Source organism: Chaetodon trifascialis, chromosome 15 (genome assembly GCF_039877785.1).
Source record: "Chaetodon trifascialis isolate fChaTrf1 chromosome 15, fChaTrf1.hap1, whole genome shotgun sequence".
Classification (NCBI taxonomy): domain Eukaryota; kingdom Metazoa; phylum Chordata; class Actinopteri; order Chaetodontiformes; family Chaetodontidae; genus Chaetodon; species Chaetodon trifascialis.
In genome coordinates, this window is record NC_092070.1 from 22579172 (window position 1) to 22597913 (window position 18742).

The window sequence follows — 18742 nt, forward strand, 5'->3', positions numbered from 1 at the left end:
ATTTTCCTATTTTTATGAAGGCAGCATACCGTTGATCTACGTCACAGCTGGTCCGCCCCATTAATACTAATTTTGTGCGCGCTCCCGCAGAAAGACCTCGACCGAGTAACAGCGCGTCCCCGCAGCTGCACGGCGCTAATTTAGATAGTTTAGTTATCAGAAATCCCCCCGAGAGCAAATCCGTGCGGATACGTGTGGACGACGGACCGTCAAGCGTTCGGAAAACATGGATACGAGCTTGGAGGACAGTTTCCACGACTTGTTGGAAGCGTAAAAGCGGGTTCCGGTGGCGATATTTTTTCTGTCAGGAAGTTTGACGTATTCGGTTGAAGATTACTTCTTACTTTGTTTTGGTTTGGGGAAAGTTGTGGACCGCTGTCGGCTAACGTTACAGGACGCGCACGGCGACTGAGTGACTGTCGTTGGGGAAAAAACTGCGTTTCTTCACATGAAAGTCGGTTTGGAGCTCAGATGAACACTTCAGGAACCGCACTTTAGTCCGAAAGTTTGATTTCGCAGATCTGCGAAGTGTAAACATCGATGGAGTTTAGCCAACTCGGCTTCGCTTGACACAACAAATCGAGTTTATGTGTTTAATTGACGTTTGCAGGTAGTCATTTTTCTGCCAGCGTCATTTCAGTCTGAACTGAATCATGAATCAAATTCCTTTGCACTTTTTCTATAGGCCACATAAAGGCCTGTATGTGCTCTAACATGGTTAAATCTATATTCAGGTTACCATGTGATGCAGTTATATGCAATTTAATCATAAGAGCAAAGACACCTCCAGTCGAGACTGTTTTGAGTTCCAACCTGGCAACACACTGAAGGGAAATCTGCAAACTTAGCAGGAAGAGGAGCCATCAAAATCACGGAACTCGTACGGTCTTTTCCTCTGGCGAGCTGATGCTCTCAAATGGATTTCATACGGGCCACACGGTTGTTGTTGCACCTCCTCTGGTAGCTTTTGTTCCGATGTGACGCCGTTATGGGACACGGATCTCCGTCCCGCGAGCCGGAACGCGTCGACATGGAGCGCGACCTCTGAAAATGTTTTGGAAATTTCATTTTTCCAAAGATCCGAGGCTGCAGCGGCGCAGAAGTTTGTGTTTGGGCCCCAGCTGGAGCTGTCTGATGTAGGTTTTCCATCGGAACATTTTCTCCGTGAAGCTCCGCTGTCTCATGTGACCGACGCTGCTTTTACAACCTGGAGCGTCTCCATTAGTGTGTGCGTGCATTTTCCGTTGAAGAAGAGCCCCTGTTACCTGGGGGGGTCAGCCCCGCGATGGCGCCCCCGCACTCGCACGCGCGCACCGGTGTGTCGGTGTGACAGGGCACCGATGGACTCGAGCCACGGCTGGACCTACTGCGTCATCACCGCCTCGAGACACCGGTGAGCGGCTGCACGCGGGAGAAGCCAGGTCTTGTCCAGACCGAGGTCGTCAAGGCGACAGGTGAGTGTTGTGGGTGGTGCACGTGACAGGGATATCAGGTAAGGAGTGAATTGTGCTGCGTTCAGGGCATGTGGGAGAGATGGTCACTACAAACAAAACCAGATACAAAAAAGTACGTCAAATGGTTGATGATCAAACAAATTTCCCAACATCAAATTCTGTAATTCAGGTGGGAAAATGCTGAATCCTTTGCTTGTTTTTGTTGGCCTCAAAGTGGTCAAACATAAATAGATTGAGAGTCGAAAAATAGCAGCTGAATTCACAGAACAGTGTCCTCTCTGCATCCACTCTGCTCCTCTGCCCCGTGTAATCAAATTTTCTGAGTTTATGTGTATGTTGTTTTTTTTTTATGCTCGTATGGGTAAATAATTAAGTAGGAGTTTAATCCATTAAAGAGCTATTCTGAGTTTTAGGTAACATTGCAGAACAGTGAATGAGACGAGCAGCACTCCGTCCTCATTGGAAGGAGGTGAAACCTGCTTATTTCAGAGCAGCAAAGAGGAGATATGAGATGGCAATTCATTTGAGACCATGCCTCCAACTAATCAGAGATCTGTTTGTGGTCTATGGTTTGAGTTTGTTGCTGTAAAATGAAACATTCACAAAGTGCAGGGCTTTACTTGTTGAGTGTGAAAATATTTATTTGAATAACTGGAGTCTGTAGAAAACTTGGTCCAAATACATGACCGGTATAATCATGCATACATTTGAAGAATTTGTCTGGACGATGAAAAGGCAGCTCGTCTGTGTTTAACTGCTGTGTTTACACACATTACTGAAGTAAACAAGCACCAGAAAATATTAATAACTGGTTTGCCAAGTTAAAATCTGTTCCTACGAGTCATTAAATTATAGCTTTTACAGTTTTCCCATGTTACATGAATGCAGCATCAAGCATTTGGTGTCCAGATTTTAATTGAAGCAAACCTGTGAACTGCTGAATGATTGTTGTGTGTTGATAAAACAACAGAGAAGCAAAGGACACAAATAAATGTGATTGTTGTCATCAAATCATCAAAAATAGAGTTTATCCATATTAGGTCAGGTGGTGTCATTACCAATGGCTCAGAGCGTTACCTCAGCACTACGCATTCCTGTTGGATCTGACCTTTAAATAGATCATCTGTAATGATTGCCTGCCCCTGTAGTTCAGAGGCATGAAGTAAAGGTAAGGGCTGACATAATGGAGTGTGACATCAGCCCTTCGTGTGAGACCGTCACAGGTTTTAATAGCCACCCTTATCTCGATGAAAAGATCTCTTTGTGCTCAAAAAACCTATAAAAGCGTGTGCAGGTATGGACCACAGACGGCCCTCCTCCTCTTTTATCTTTACCAACTTTCCATTGACCTTTGCTTGCTGTTATCTGAAGATGTGGAGTGAGCAGCGTTGCCAAAACTCAGATTGTGAAAGCACCTTGAGATGTGAACGCATGTCTTAAAACGCCACAAAGAGCGTCTGAAACTTCAGCCGAGGCAGGCGCTGTCGGCCTGTCGAGGTTGCAGATATTCAAATGTGGTGGGTTTCTCTGAACCCAGAAACACATGTGCACCTGAAACAGGAGAGACAGCAGGCCCGGGGATTCAGCACCGAGTCCAGATGCATCACCGGCCAGAGACGGAGTGAGAGAGCTGTGGCTGGGAAAAACAGCCTCAGACTAAACACCTCTCAAAGCAGACGGAGAGGAGAGGGGGGAGGAAAATCCATGTAAATCCTGCTAGTCCTGGAAATGTGATACAAGGAAAATAAAGCGGGCACAGCTGACTGGACTGGTAGAGCGCAGCCTCCTTCGCCATTGAATTCCCTGCATTCCGCCTGGGAGGTAATTAAAATCAGGAGAGACAAGAGGGGAGCTGGGGGAGCGGGCACAGGGCTGAGCTGTTGTGTTGTTGACTACAAGGACCCCTTTTTGTGTCCTGGTCCAGCACCTCGATTCTCTCCGGGGGAGATAATGGAGTGTCCTCATGTGGTCGTATCCATGCAGCTGGTCGCGGAGCTGCACAGCTCATAAACTCCCTGTTATTTAGTAGCGGATAAAATGGCATAAGCGTGAAGTTTGAAGGGTTGAAGGACAAAAGTCTTTGGCACCTAGTCCGCTGGCAGGGGAACATGAGAGCGGCGGAAGCTTGAAAACAACGTGGCAACGCTCCGCCGACCACAGACGGACATGCCCGGCATTCCTGTGGGTGATTATTACCCAGAAATCCACAGAGTCAGTGAGTTGCCTCAGGTGCCGATGCTGCCCATTTCATATACGGAAATAGTTTTGCGCATGGAGTTTTCCTCTCAGACAGACGTCTGACTGTGCAGATGGACCCTCAGAAAGACAGTCGCAGCCTCTCCTGTCTGACTGTCCATCCTGGTCTCACATGCTGCCAAGTCAACTCGTCATTACTTCCACAGGCACCAACCGCAGAGCACACGTACATGGTTGACTTGCTGCAGTGTTCATGTGCAAGGTGAAGCACATGTTTGCTGTGGTGAACATGGACTCTGCTGTAATCGTGAAAACTAAACTTGTGTTTCAGGACCAAAAAGTCTCGAGAACACGAGAGTCCTCTTTTGTTCTCCTTTGTTGAATCAGTTTAAATTCAGCGGTTTATTGGTCTAAATCTGAGGAAAACCCTCTCCATTGAAGGAAATGCCTCAGTTTATAACGCTGTTGACGCCTTGAACGGGCCAGATAATGTTGCCCTGTTAACATCAACAATGGAGCTGCAGCACAGTCGAGTTCGGGCTTTGCAGCTCGTGCAATCAGAGGAGTTTCAAGCTGGTGGATATTTAGAGTGGCAGAAAACTCCCCATAAAAAACATTCTTCCCATACGAGCTGCGCCAGAGCGATCGCTGCCAGTGCAGCTTGAATTTCAGCCGTTTCCAATTGTCATTCTTTCTCATGGGCAGAAACACACAACACACATTCTCCAATGCGCCGCACACTTTCTCATTCAGAGAGGTCTGCAGGCCTGCGCGCTGCAGGAGGAGGTGACTGTTTTTACATGCATGAAGAAGGGTTTGTGCTGTAAGTGAAAGTGAGCTTCTCTGTTTATTATCACATTAAAACTCTCCGCCGTGTAATTTAATTACCTGGGTTCCACACGGCGCGGCTGCAGTACAGCCACTCTGTCATCCCAGCCTTCAGGTCTCATGCTGTGATTCCCTTCTTCTTACGGCCTCCTCATCCCAGTAATGTTCACCGCCGAGGTGTTTTATGGGCTGAGGTACTTGCATGCTGACACGTTCTGTGAGATTGACTGATAACCCTGCCATATGTCACCTCGTGTCCAACTCCATGACTCACATTCTTCTGCTTTGTGTCCATGCGAAGACACTGCCATGCTCAGTTATTACACAGCTTTTCTTCTCACTAATTAATTTCTGTTCTGATCACGGCAGGCTGTGGGTGGGTTGGCACAGAGGAGGCAAGTTTCTGAAGACTGGCTCGTAGACCACGCACACAAGCGTCGCCACAATGAGTAAGTCTTCTAAATCCTGATGTTAGACAGACGTTTAGAGCGCGGCTCCCTCACAGCAGGAGATAAAAGCAGACATGCACTCACACCAAACACCATCCCCGAGGCCAGAGCCTGTGCGAGCTGCTGTCCCAGACGCTGTCGGGTGAAGGATTGGTTTTTGGAGATGGGGGTCTGGTTCTCTCCGCTTCCCCGGGGCTGTGTGATGTCTGTCCAAGCTACACAAGGAGAATATTTTCTCTTCGTGAGCTAGTTCAGCCAAGGCAGAGCTTAGCCTGAGATCAAACATGGGAATAGGCATATCAAAAACACTGCAGTCCTTCCCTGCCTCTCATACCCCGTCACAGGATCGTCTCCATATGGCTGCGGTTAAAGATGACTGACTAATTGTCTGCACACACCTTTCAGTGCAGAAATGAGTGCAAGAGGCTCATATCTCACACACACACACACACACACACTCACACACGCTGTCCATTTTCCAATCCACACTCTGATTGTGTATTTTCCCGCCAACCCATTATCCTCTTCAGATGAGAGGCAGGCTCTCCACTCCATAATGAAGGACCTGGTCGCCCTCCAGATGACGCGGCGCCAGCCTGTGTTGTCGTATGACAGCGGCAAACACAAGACGCCGGCCCAGGCCAACAGACAGGTGAGGCGAAGCTGCACCATCATACGCAAGCTCGTGTAAAAATGTCGTCAGAAAACCAGGATTTCAACCCGGGAATAATGGAAAAGGTGCTGAGTGACAGACTAAGCCTTAGACTTCACAGCGAGCTGTAGCTTCAGCATCCTGACCCCACACGTAAACATAAGCTTTATCAAAGTTTTCTTAAGGTGTAATACATCTGAGGCGGTTTCAGTTCTGAAGAGGCTTTGTAGCATTTAATGAGTCCCTGAAACCAGAAGCTCCAGGTTCAACCCCACAAACTGTATGATGACTAATATAATGATAACAATGAGCTTTAGCTATAGAACAATATCTTATGTGTTACGCTACTTATGATCAAAAACTAGGGAGTTGATAACTAAACTCTGCTAACAGGAATCATCAAGCAGGCCAGCTCATATTAGTAGCTGGTCCAGTGCTGCTCGGTCACTCTTTGCATCTGTCATGAGGCTGCTGAGCCAGTTTCCCAGCTCCACTTCTGGTGCCCATACCGGCACTGCTCCATGCCAGCAGTCCTCACTCTGGGCCTGAAAACCTCCTCCTCCCGGTGGTCCAAAGCCCCTGAGCTAGCAGCATAAACACCGACAATCCCTCACAGCTCTGAACTCTCAGTCCAGCACGGCTAACTGAATCGACCAGCGAACAACAGCAGCAGTTAGTGGTTTCTTTAGCAACAAGTAGAGCTATCTGTCCATCAGGAAACACTGTACAGGAGGCAGAGCAGCCAGAGGACATCAGAGGGAAAACCAGAAAACATTTTCACCATTAAACAGGATCCAGTTTCAACATAGCTGGTGGTGTGTGACTGAAGCCTTCTCGCTGGAGATCAGAGCTGCCCACCCAAGTCACATCCAAGAGAGGGAAGACAGAGGCGCCATTCCTCGTTCACAAGGCAGCGTGCCACCAGAATGATCTGAAGCCGTTATTTTAAAGTGAAATAGATGCTTAATGTTGCTTTAAGGTGAGGATGAACCGTGACAAACCTCGTGTGCAGAGACGATCTTCTGTCCACAGCGTGAGTCTTCAGCTTCAGCTGCGTCACTGAAGGGGAAACTCAACACAAAGGGGAGATTTGCTCTGAAATTCAGCAGACATTTAGTATAAATGACACTGAATTTATGAGTCAGGAAGGCCCCACAAATGGTGTTTCTTTCATAAAGAGCAGTCTGACTGGGTGTCACCCATGCAGGTATACTCCTGTGTGTGTGTGTGTGTGTGAGCCCACACAGTTAGCTAATTTAGCATAATGACAGATGGATTCCCCAGATAGCCACCCACAACTGTGCTACCGCTGCGTCTGAAATGCCTTAAATCCAGCTATTTTCAACCTCTTCCCTAAAAATATATTCTACACGTGTGGAAGAGCAGCCAGCAGCCCACCCACCCTCGCTCTCCACCACAGCTACAGCCACAGAGAGTAGTAAAAGCAGACGACTCGAGTGCAGGGTGGTGTTTACTTAACGCCGGATATTTTCCCCCTGGGACACGCAGTTTCCACCATTTTCCCACCTCGGTAACTTAGTTTGGACATGAGTGGAAGTGGGTTTTCACAAATGATGTAGCAATGGAGGAAGCACAGAATGGAATTACATCTTTAAGTCTTTTCTTAAGACGTTTAATGTTGCTGCTGGGCTGAATTCGGCCATATGTGGCGCAGTAATTCAGTTATGAGTGCAGCCTTTCTTATTACGCTCTGATCGCCTCATTTGTTGACTTTCTGTTTTCTGGCAGGACGACGTCAGGATCAAGTTTGAGTTCTCAGGAGAGAGGAGGTGAGTTTTTGCCATGCATATATATGTACACACCAAGCGAGAGAGAGAGAGCATAAACTCCCGCAGAGACATAAACACAGTCGCTCAGGCACGCTGTTCGTGTCACATGTTCCAGCTCATGAGAAAAAGCAAAAGTCAAACACACCTCAGCACTTAATTCAGACTGGTATGTGAGCTGGAGAATGGAAGGGGAAAGGACTGTGGTTAGCCTGTGGCTGCCAGCTCAAACCACAAATATGCAAGGTGCACTTAGAGGAATCTGCACACGCTGGAAACAGCAGCTCCAACGTGTGCATGTAAGTCAAGAGAAGCTTCCTCAGCAGCCGGTACAAATCTCTCATAATCTGTCTGTCTGTGTGATTTCTTGTCTTTTTTTTGTGATGTGGAGGATCCTGATGTTTGGACGACCCGTGCAGTTCGAGGAAATCCAGCAGAAAGTTAAGACCGTCTTTGGCCAGCAGCTCGACCTGCATTATATGAACAATGAGGTAAAGTGGACAGTCCCGTCCATCCCACACAGGGACTGTTTGGTCTGTGTGCTTTAAACTAGATTAAACGTTGCATCCGTAATCGAAGCAGCTGTGTGTGTGCGTGTGTCTGTGTGTGTGTAGATGTGAAATGATTCATTTTTTTTTGGTGTGTAGATAATGAAACGCACACATGTTTAAATGTTTCCAAAAGCTTTTGTATACGTGTGAGTCTTGATACCTGTTTGCCCATAGATAATGTTGATTTTGTGTGTGTGTGTGTGTGTGTGTGTGTGTGTGTGTGTGTGTGTGTGTGTGTTTGTCTTGTGTATTGGCAGTTGTCCATCCCCCTGCGAGGTCAGGATGACCTGGACAAGGCGATTGATCTGCTGGACCGAAGCTCCAACATGAAGAGCATCCGAATCCTGCTGCTCACTCAGGAGCACAGCAATGTGAGACACACACACACACACACACACACACACACACACACACACACACACACACACACACGCAGCGTACCATTGCACCACTGCCATTTGTTCACCTTAGAGCCATGTTGTGAAAAATCAGATTTCCCCTTTGCATTAACCGGCTTGCTGACTTGCAGGGACTCTTCATCGTGTGTTGAAACCTTGTGCTTTTCTCCCCCTCCTCCCCTCCTCCCCTCCTCCCCTCCTCCCCTCCTCAAACTGCAGGCCCACTCCCCGTCCCATCATGCACCATGCAAGCAAGTGAGGATCAAGTCCTCCCAGTCCACCGGAGACGTTAGCACGGTGTACCAACCCGCCGAGCCCAGGGGGCGCCACCTGTCAACTGGTACACACAACCCCGATTCCACTGTGACGCTTTGCAACACATAAATAAAACTAAATGCGTCTCAAAGTGTGACTTCAGCCAGCTGTCGTGTCTCCGTGCCGTGTCGATTTCCCTGTCCGTCGCTTTCTCTCTCGCTCTCTCCGGCTGCTCTTTCTTTGGCTTCCCCTTTTAGCAATGGGTCCTCTTCCTTTTCCTGTTCACCATCACTCGACGATGCCTGCTGGACAGCAGCCAATCAGATTGCAGAATGCTATTAGTGTGGTGGACCAGTGGCCTGGTTTAGGATTTTTCTCCCCCTGCAGCAGGGGGGTGAAGTGGCTGCAGGAGGGCTTGAGAGCCAGACAGCACCAGGCCATAAATATTAAAAGCAGCTCTCAGCCGTCGCTCCTTTTAGCCAGAAATCAGTCAGTGCTTTCATTTGTTGTTTTCTGTATTTTGTGGAACAGGAGGGACAGCAGCTTTTTTCGAGTGTGGTCTCCACGACTGCATGTTCGCTGTTGGAAAATAAACAGTAAATCTCAGCGTAGATGAACAGAGTCCATTAGTTTAAACAATTCTGTTTTCCAGCAATATCATGTAACCAGGCGATGTCCTCAAAGCTCAGTGTTTCATGTATCTAATATTTCCTTTGCTGTCTCATCCCAGGTTCTCAGAACACGGGGCGTAGCTCGCCGCCTCCTGGCTACGTGCCTGAACGCCAGCAGAGGATCGCCCGCCAAGGTTCATACACCAGCATAAACAGCGAGGGGGAGTTCATCCCCGAGACCAGCGATCAGTGTGTGAGTCACCGCCTCACTGTTAATGGGGAAAATCCACCTTAAAATAGAAATCATACGGTGCGTTCATGATCTGAGACTTTTGAGATCTGAGCACATAAACAGCTCTTCCTCAAAGCTTTTTCTCCTTCCTGAAGCCGTTCTGCTCTTTGATGGAAGTTTTATTGACGCTGTGAAAGTATCAAAGCTGATTTTCAGGGTGTTGAAGTAAAGGTTCAGTAAACGGCCCAACAAAGAAATCTGTGATGCCACATTTACGTTGCCAGCGTAGAGAAAATGAAACATTGAGTTTCCATCTTCCCGGAGTTTTTTAACCTAAATTCTGTTTTAGGATGGATTTTCCTTTCTGACACGTTTGCACACACACCCCTGATTTTCCACCGTGCCCTTTGCAGGTGCTGGATCCCTGGAGCAGCGCTGAAAACTCTGTCTCTGGAAGCTGTCAGTCTCTGGACAGCAACTCAGACAGGTGAGAGGCAAAGCTCACCTGCGCTTCTCCAAATTAACACTGATAGTTCATACTGCTCATCACATTTTATTATTTTTCCATTGCTTTTTGATAATTGGTGTATGCAAAACTGTAACCTGCTCTGTGTTGACACCCATAAACCATCTTTCGCTCTCGTCCCTCGCAGCCCCTCGCTGAGGAAGTCTCGCATGCACAGAGCCAAGAGTTACCCTGATAATCGTCAGGAGTGCTCAGGTGAGAGCAGCTGGGAGAGAGCCTCTTCCGGCCTTTACCTTTCCCAGTGACCGTGGGAAGCACTGTGTTGAAGCAGCACACGCTCATCTCACGTTATACATTAGGGTCTACATTCCTGACCTGCACGCTGTGAGAGATGCATTAAAGTTCATGTGTACAGGAAACCAAACACACAGCCATAAACATAAACACTGGTCCAGGCCCAGACCTTTCAGAAGCTCCGGGTACAACATAAAGAAAACATGTCTTTAGAGTAGCTCCCATGAACGTTGTGTTGAGTCCTGCTGACCTTTGACCTTTGTGCCTTTTCAGACAGGGAGAATCACGTGTATGACAGGGTAGCAGGGAAAGGAGGCACCTATCCTCGCAGGTACCACGTCTCCCTGCACCATAAGGACCACAGTGAAGGTAAGACTCGCCGTTTCATCCCGTAATCCCTCCTCTTCATCACATGATGTTAAGCTCAGCCGGCCTCTTTCCTGCTCTCCTGCAGGCCGCCGAACGTTTCCTCGGATCCGTCGCCCCCAGGGGAACCTGTTCACTCTGGTGCCCTCGCGGCGCTCGCTCAACGGCAGCGAGGAGAGCCTGGGCAGCTGGCAGCTGGTGGACGCTCAGGGCAGGCTCCGTCCTCAGGATCGCTCCGTCGCGCATAAGTGTGAGTGCTGAGCTACAGGAACTGGAAGGAAAAAACGTTTAGATATACACTGCAGGGTTAGCAGAGCTTATTTCTTCAATCAAAGCTGCTGAACATCTTTAAGTAGTATGAAAAATCCTGTTTCGCCTCTTTTCTCTTTTACGTAAAACACAAATGAGCGGCTGAGTTTTGTTCTTCAGCTCCCAGTGCTCCGATGACGTGGCGGCGGGGGAAGCTCCTGGGCCAGGGAGCGTTCGGTCGGGTCTACCTGTGCTACGATGTGGATACTGGGCGGGAGCTGGCTGCCAAGCAAGTCCAGTTTGATCCCGAGAGTCCCGAGACCAGCAAGGTGAGACCCCAGCCGGGAGAGTCCAGCTCGTCAGGCCTCGCAGAGGCAGAACGCTTGGTGCTCGTGCCTTCCTCTCCTCTCTCTGTGGCGGTGTTGGGAACATTTCCGCTGTGGTTTGTGACGTGCTCCGTCTCGTCACTGCTTCAGCTTTGATGACACTGCTTGTAATTGCACAAAAGCCTTTTACGGCCTTTTGTAAAATATGAGAGTGTAAAAGAGCGACCTCGCAAGTTGTGCGTGTTAATCTGCTCAGGCCATCACGCTGGAATGCAGGCGGTTAATTATTAATGAATCTGCTCTTCAGCCACAAAAGCTTTATTTAACCCGGACACAGAAATAAAATAATCAATCTGCAGGAAGGAAATTCAAGAACTGAAGAAGTGGAATGTATTGAAGAGGTCCCCCCCCTCCCCTCCCCTCTTCCCCGTTTTAATGTCTTTTCCTGTCTTCCACAAACATGCACTGTCACTTCCTGCGTCTGAAAGGAGCCGAGTGTTGGTGGCTGATGGGTCAGCGCTGCCTTGGCCTCCCTTCACCCCTGCACAGCCCCGCCTCCAGCTCGTAGCAGATGTGAATCAGTTGTTGTTTCTATTAAACCGGATTCTGTGTTTGGACTTTGGGATTACTTTGTGTGTCTCTGACTTCCCTCCCCCCTCTCCCCCTCTCCCCCCTCTCCCCCCTCTCTCTGATGTAAACACAGGAACTTCTTTTGGGGATCTGTGCTATTGACTTTCGTTTACTCTCTGCTTTAGGTTTCACTTTTGGCAGCCACACATCTCACTTTGCATCCCTGTGTTTGGCTCAGCTGTTTGTCATCGCTTGTAATGGATATGACAGAGCCTGCGGGTCCCAGAAATGCTTTTTTTTTTTTTTACACGCAAACAGTAAATCAACATGTTTTTCATTATGTTTAATAGCCGAGCGATCGTGTGAATCTTCATTTCTTCTCGTTTCTCTGTGCAGGAGGTCAGCGCTTTGGAGTGCGAGATCCAGTTGCTGAAGAATCTGCATCACGAGCGCATAGTTCAGTATTACGGCTGTCTGAGGGACCACAACGAGAAGACCCTCACTATTTTCATGGAGTACATGCCGGGGGTGAGTCTCGTCACAGCGTCACACAGAAACCTCGAAATCAGTTCCATAAGCTCAGTCTTTGTGTCAGCCAGCCAACGAAGAGCATGAACTCAAGAGGAGGAACGGAGGAGGCTCTTTGTCTCTATTCCCACCAGAAATGATGTCCCAGCTCTGTAAAGTGAAATACTTACAGCTCTTTTCAGCTGCAGGAACTCATCCAGGAACCTTTTTAGGAACTCAGGAACTCCATTTTGACCTCAGTAACCGTCGTGGTGCAGCCGACTTCCTTCCTGGTCCAAAAAAACTAGCGCGATGGAGAGACAGCGGAAGATGAAATGATGCACGAGAGCAGAAAAAGAACGTTTTGCAGTCCGCTAGTTTTTTCCAAGATCCTCGGGTCCACAAATAACTAATTGTAGATCAGATCAGCGCCACATTTCTGGCATTTCCACCTCTGCGTTCCTTCTTTCCAGCATCAATTCAGTTATGGTACAGATCTGCTTAATAACATGCAAACAGAGATATTGGTTTTTAAACCTTTCTTATCAGCTGATTGCTGCAGTTCTTATGAAATGCAAACAGAAATATGTTTAGTTTTGCAGTTTAGTTCCTGGAACTTCCTGGAACGCATCTCAGACATCTTTCTGGTGCCAGACTTTAGCTTTGCTCCCGTGCTCCCCTCGCTCCTGGCTCAGGCCATCAGTGACGGGGCGGGTTGGTGGTCTTAAACCCTGGATGTGCTCATGGGCTGTGTTGTTGCACTGGTTTCTTCCTCTCAGGGCTCAGTCAAAGACCAGCTGAAGGCCTACGGGGCGCTGACAGAAAACGTGACCCGGAAGTACACGAGACAGATCCTGGAGGGCATGTCGTACCTGCACAGCAACATGATCGTACACCGGGACATCAAAGGTACATCAGAGGCTTGAGTCTTACATCGCTCTGACTCTAGATCAGTGTTTAGACAGTGTCTTAACTCATATGTGGACGGTGATTGGTGGGATCAAATATTTACCTGCTCCTTATCAAATCTGGCTCTCAGGTGCCAACATCCTGCGGGATTCAGCGGGCAACGTGAAGCTCGGAGATTTCGGCGCCAGCAAGAGGCTGCAGACCATCTGCATGTCTGGCACCGGCATCCGCTCGGTGACCGGCACCCCCTACTGGATGAGCCCGGAGGTGATCAGTGGAGAGGGCTACGGCAGGAAGGCCGACGTGTGGTAAGACCAGGAGATGCTCAGCAGTGCGCTTTAAAGCCAGGTCCCAGTTTATCGAGGAGGACAGTCACGATGGAAATCACTGTCAGTCCAGAAGGTTTCTGAATTGAAATTACTGTCAGGAGCATCCAGAATTTGAATGGTTTTGCGTTCTTTAGCTGACTTTAAAGTTGTTTTATGATAGGACATCTCAGTAGTGTGAAAATATGTGTTGACAAGTAGTTAAACATGCTTATAATCACCTCATAGAGGCTGAAGAGCAGCTTTTAACTAGTGCAGGTAGTCTTATAATCTGGTGTCACAGCTGCTAATACTGCTGGAGTGAAACACTTGTGTGACTGACAAACACGCACACACACGCAAAACCAGTTTTTTCCTTTGAAGTACGACGATAATGCGACGCAACTGACATCCGCTTTTTACCAGCTGCTTTACAGAACACCTCCCACAGACGTGTGCTGACTGGGTAGAACACCTTCATTCAACAAGATCGTATTGATTAGGACCCAGAGTCAGCGGGGGCTGCGATGAGAAAGAGGGAACATAGCAGTGTCTTTAGAGACAGGCTGTCTGCTGTCAAAGGGAAAAGTTTTTAATAAAGCCAGGAGCCTTCAGCCAGTTCATACCACACTCCCACACACAGAGCAGAAAACATTCCCTCATGAACCCTGATTGGGTGGTGACTACCAAGCGAGTGATTTGATTGGCCGATGGCCAGTCAGACAGGTCGTAACAGAGGTTGGTATGTTCCAGGTTCTCAGCCCTGGCTGGAGGGGGAGTAAAGCTCCCAGGAGGGCTCGTACCCCCAACAGGTAGAGGAGGCCCTCTGCAGCCGGCGAGCACGAACGTTTACACTCCAAACATTCCTTCAAAGCTTTCGCGTCACGCAGCCGAGACGTACTATGTGGTGTGTGTTTCAGCTTGTTTTGTGGCCCTGAAGCTCCTGCGTTTCTTTCACAGGAGCCTTGGCTGCACGGTGGTGGAGATGCTGACAGAAAAGCCTCCATGGGCTGAATACGAGGCCATGGCGGCCATATTCAAGATCGCCACCCAGCCCACCAACCCGCTGCTGCCCTCGCACGTCTCCGACCAGGCGCGGGACTTCACCAGCTGCATTTTCGTGGAGGCCAAACACAGGCCCAGCGCTGAGGAGCTGCTCAGACATCCTTTCTCCCAGATTCTGTGCTGAAACCTGCCTGGTTTCTGAACTTTTGACAGCAGTCGCCTCAGCAGCGTCTGTAGCTCCGTTAGAACACGTCCACGGCAGAAGTCTGGACTAGAAACCCACCGAGCGTCTGCCACCATTCAGAGGCTTCAAGAAGACTTGGCCTCCTCTCACACCAGTCCAGCAGTCGACAATGCCTCGAAAACCAACGCCAGCAGATGCCCTTACAAGAGTCACCACCAGGGGGAGACGAAACACAGATTAAGCCTCTGGTGGGCTGCCCATCCTTCTCGCATACAAACACACATACTGTATGCACACACTCCAAATGAAGTCAGCATCATTCAAGTCACACACCAGCAGTGTCTTCATTAAACGTCCCCTCTGTGTCTGTGTGTTTGGCGTTTAGCTGAGCACCATTTTAAAGCTATAGCAGGCCTAAAGCTCATGTTCGTGCAGCAGATGTTGAACACCACTGGTGCACAACAGGGTGCACTGGACAGCACTCCTTTCTCCACCCTATCTCCGTCTGGTTTTAAGCTAAGAAAACTCCACCCTTGAACTCCAGCTCTGGTCAAAGCTGACTGCATGCTTGTGTAGACACAGATGAAGCGATGTCACACAGAGAAGCTACGCTGGAGTTTCATAGAAGAAGTGTCGAGCTGTTGAAAACATCAATATTAAGCAATCCCAGACACTAGTTAGCAATCATAGATTAATAAGAGCCAAACACACACTCCTCATGCCCTGAACAGACCATGATGCATTGCACTTGCCCCAGTTTGTGACGGTTAAAGTTACAGCACCTTTTGCTCTGAAAAGCCCAACTGCACAACAACAAAGAGGCTTCTCAGGTTGAAAAATGAGAAAATTGCTTCACTTTGTATGAATTGTGCAAAGATATATGTCATTTTATGTCATTTCTAGCTGCCATCTCTGTTTGGATGTGGAAACAGAGCCACAACTGGAGTTTTGAGGACTCTGGAAATACCTTCAGGGCAGCAGGAAGTCGACCTGTGTCAGCCGAGTCTTCATGTCATGCATGAGGAGCAAAAACTGGGATTTGCAGCTGCAATACCTGATTTAAGTCAGAGATATGACTTAATATTTGTCCCTTTCTGTCCTCCTCCCTTTAAAATGGTCAGAGTCAGTGCACATCAGTAGAGTCTCGGCCTCGTGACGATGTCCTGTAACTGTAAGAGGAGCTGAAGGTGGACTTTTCCTGTCAGATTTGTCTTTTTAAATCGACTCGTGCCTCTCTCGTTTGACCTTTCGCCTCAGTGTGACTCATCCGTCTACCTGCCATCCTCGTCCTGTAGGGTCACAGGTGCTCTCAGCCAACAAAGTGCCAAACGGGCAGATAGAAAGGAGGCTGTGGTGAGCGAGAGCAGCGAAGCAGATGATGATTTTTGCGGTATTAACAGCATTAATTTGGTGATGCTCACGTGTGTCGGACCCAAACATCCCAGACTGAGACGCTCAAAGATCAGTTGGAAATCAGATGCACTTTTATGTAAAATGAATGTTGTCGGGGTTTGTTCTCTTTAACAAATTAGATTTTTTTTTTTTTTTACTTCAAATGTGAAATTACTTTCATTTTTATTTATATCCCCACGTCCATTCCAGTTAGATTTTGTAAGCAAATATATATGTATAAATATATTTTTTATATTTAGACTGTGTCAAATCTGGAGATACTTTCAGGACTTTGTGTCCTGAAAAGTGAATCTTTGAAAGCAGCTGGTTTTGCAGACTTTACCTAGATTTGGGGTTTATAAATGAAAATCGGGTGGAAATCGACCTCTGGCTGCCCGGTTCTCGTTCCAGCTCACACACACTTCCCGCACACCCTCAGCCGCACCTGACAGCGTCACCTTGCATCACACGTCAGTGAGCTCTCATGAGTGAAACCTTTAAAGGTTTAACTTGCAGAAGTAAACGTTTTCTGTGTGATCTCTGCGTCACTCACGTGTAACTGAAGGGTGTGTGTGGGCCAAAGACGAGCCGGATCGGAGCCAGCGCTGGATTTCAGAGTCCGCTTTCCAACCCAGACGACGACGACTTTGTTTATCCAGGGTTCAGACGACGAGTCCAGTATTGAATGGGCAGAGGGCTGCCTGAACGCTAATATGGGGCTGCTACAGGCTAACGGCAGCTAAAATATGCTCAGTGTTGATAATAATGCGCTTTTAATGAAAAAGACAGAAGAACCCTGTGGTAAGCAAATGAATTCAGACTAGTTGTTTAGAGATCTATATATGTAAATGTATGATTATGTATCATGACAGGACTTGCGGTGCAAAGTCTGATGTATCAAAGCTATTTTACAGCCAGAGAAGAGTAGTGTGTCTAATGACCGTGTTTATATATGTATATATGTCATGCCCTCGCTCCAAAACAAATAAACCGTTTGTAAAAATCGTGTGGCTTGTCCAGATCAGCGTCCACCGGATGAAAGGACGCGGGAGACTGAGCTCATTGTTGGCACGAGGAGCTGCTTGATTGATGCACTCCTTTTTCCTCTCGCGCCTCCGTTTTGTTTCTTCCTCTATTTTTGCTCTTTCGCTCATCTCGGGGGAAAACAGGAGGCAGACACAGGAAGGAGAGATTTCTACAGCCGTGTCTGGCTGCGAGATGGAAAAACAGATTGTGTTGAACAAAGGGCCCTTTTCTTGAACTGGTTAGGCACAGGGATGCATTGCTTTTGACAGGTTTGGCTTTTTATTGCCTTTGTGAATCCATTTGTTCTCGTTTGTCTGCCTCTTCTTCGCAATGCACAAGGTTCAACACTGATAACACGCTTACAGTGGATAATAAGATCCTGGAGTGAAAACAGAGAGGTCATTTTTGTAGGATGTCTTCTGCACTGGTCGTGGATCCTCTCAGTTTTCTAATGTCCCTTATGCTGAGCCAGAATAGACCGAGCTGGTGGCTGTTTAACATTCATGGCCTTTGTCAATGTCTTTGTCTTCCTCTGCGTCCCTCTTGCTCTGTCAGTGAGCAGGATTTCAACACACTGGGTGTCTGTTAAACATGAAGTATCAGATACCTCAGAGTGGACTGTGCTCGCGGCTTCGTTCCATGAATGGTGACGTCAAGCTGTTACTGGGCTCACCGCTTTGGTCCAGTCTGAAATACCTCCAACAGCGTTGGATGGGCTGCCATTAAGTTTGGCGCAGAGATTCACGGCCCCCACACGACATATCCCGCTGAGTTTGGTGATCCTGCGACTTTTCCTCCAGCGATGTCGACCACATTTGTGGTTCAGAGTGAAATTTCTCAGCAAATATTGGACGGGCTGCCATGAAATGTGCTTCACACACTCATCTTCTCCTCAGGATACTTCAATTTTTCCTCTAGCGTCATCATCAGGTCCAAAATGTAATTTGATTTCTCCAAAACGTACAACATCCCCATCAGCCTCAGCTGTACTTTAAGACACGCAAATTAGCAAATGTTAGCATGCCAACACGCTAAGCTAAGAGGGTGAGCAATGCTAAACATCTGAATGTTAGCATACTCATTTTGAGCATGTTAGCATGCTGATGTTAGCATGTAGCCTAGCTGTGGACTGATGATGCTCAGTCACATGACAGACCTGAAGCCTGTCAGTGTGTGCGTGAACATGGAAACTGGAACATGGTTTGAACACCAGTTTACAGCCTGACTTTGTATGTGGGTGTTGTGCTCGCTGTGCGACGTGTTTGTGTGGTATGCAGTTCTCTCTGTGTGGTACATTTGGGCCCCCAGCATTCCTGCTGACAGGCAGACTGGAGCTTCGGGCCTGAACCGGCTCTCCGCCGGCCCTCTTTGTGGCTGCGCTCTGTTTGGGCCCAGTGGTGCTGAGTCATATCGCCGGCCTGTCTGTCCCAGTTAAGCCCCCCTGATTTTCATCACGGCTCATTCCCATGAGGCCTCGCTGGTTCAGTATCACCCAAGCACTTAGCTGTGCTGTTTTTTACCTGTCGTGTCTCAGGATTCACAAATGCACCAGAGACGTCCAGAAGGTGTGTCTTATCAGCCAAGACCACCAGGTAGACTGATGTAAGCTGTGACAGTGAGGTAATGGTGTAATACTAGGAACTAGTAACTAGCATACTTCTCTTGTAATGGATTGTTTTTACATTGTGGTATTTCTACATGTAGTTCAGAATATTTCTCCCAACTCTGGA

The 18742-nt window shown here is 48.1% G+C and overlaps 1 protein-coding gene across 1 annotated transcript; it reads left to right on the forward strand.

Annotated features, from left to right (window-relative positions):
- Window positions 1–119: 119 nt before the first annotated feature.
- map3k3 (mitogen-activated protein kinase kinase kinase 3) lies at window positions 120–15665 on the forward strand. The gene is made up of 17 exons (XM_070981995.1): window positions 120–1454; window positions 4848–4927; window positions 5458–5579; window positions 7329–7369; window positions 7758–7857; window positions 8175–8288; window positions 8535–8655; window positions 9301–9434; window positions 9827–9900; window positions 10067–10134; window positions 10447–10542; window positions 10628–10789; window positions 10969–11117; window positions 12081–12212; window positions 12971–13100; window positions 13231–13408; window positions 14366–15665. Exons 2-17 carry the CDS (start codon window positions 4924–4926, stop codon window positions 14592–14594), a joined length of 1854 nt encoding a protein of 617 aa, XP_070838096.1. The 5' UTR covers window positions 120–1454; window positions 4848–4923; the 3' UTR covers window positions 14595–15665.
- The last annotated feature ends 3077 nt before the right edge of the window (window positions 15666–18742 follow it).

Excerpts from the sequence above, each read along its gene's own strand:
- map3k3 (XM_070981995.1), top strand. Across the intron at positions 10,790-10,968 it reads TCGCTCCGTCGCGCATAAGT|CTCCCAGTGCTCCGATGACG; the intron begins GTGAGTGCTGAG and ends TTTGTTCTTCAG. Across the intron at positions 13,409-14,365 it reads GGCAGGAAGGCCGACGTGTG|GAGCCTTGGCTGCACGGTGG; the intron begins GTAAGACCAGGA and ends TTTCTTTCACAG.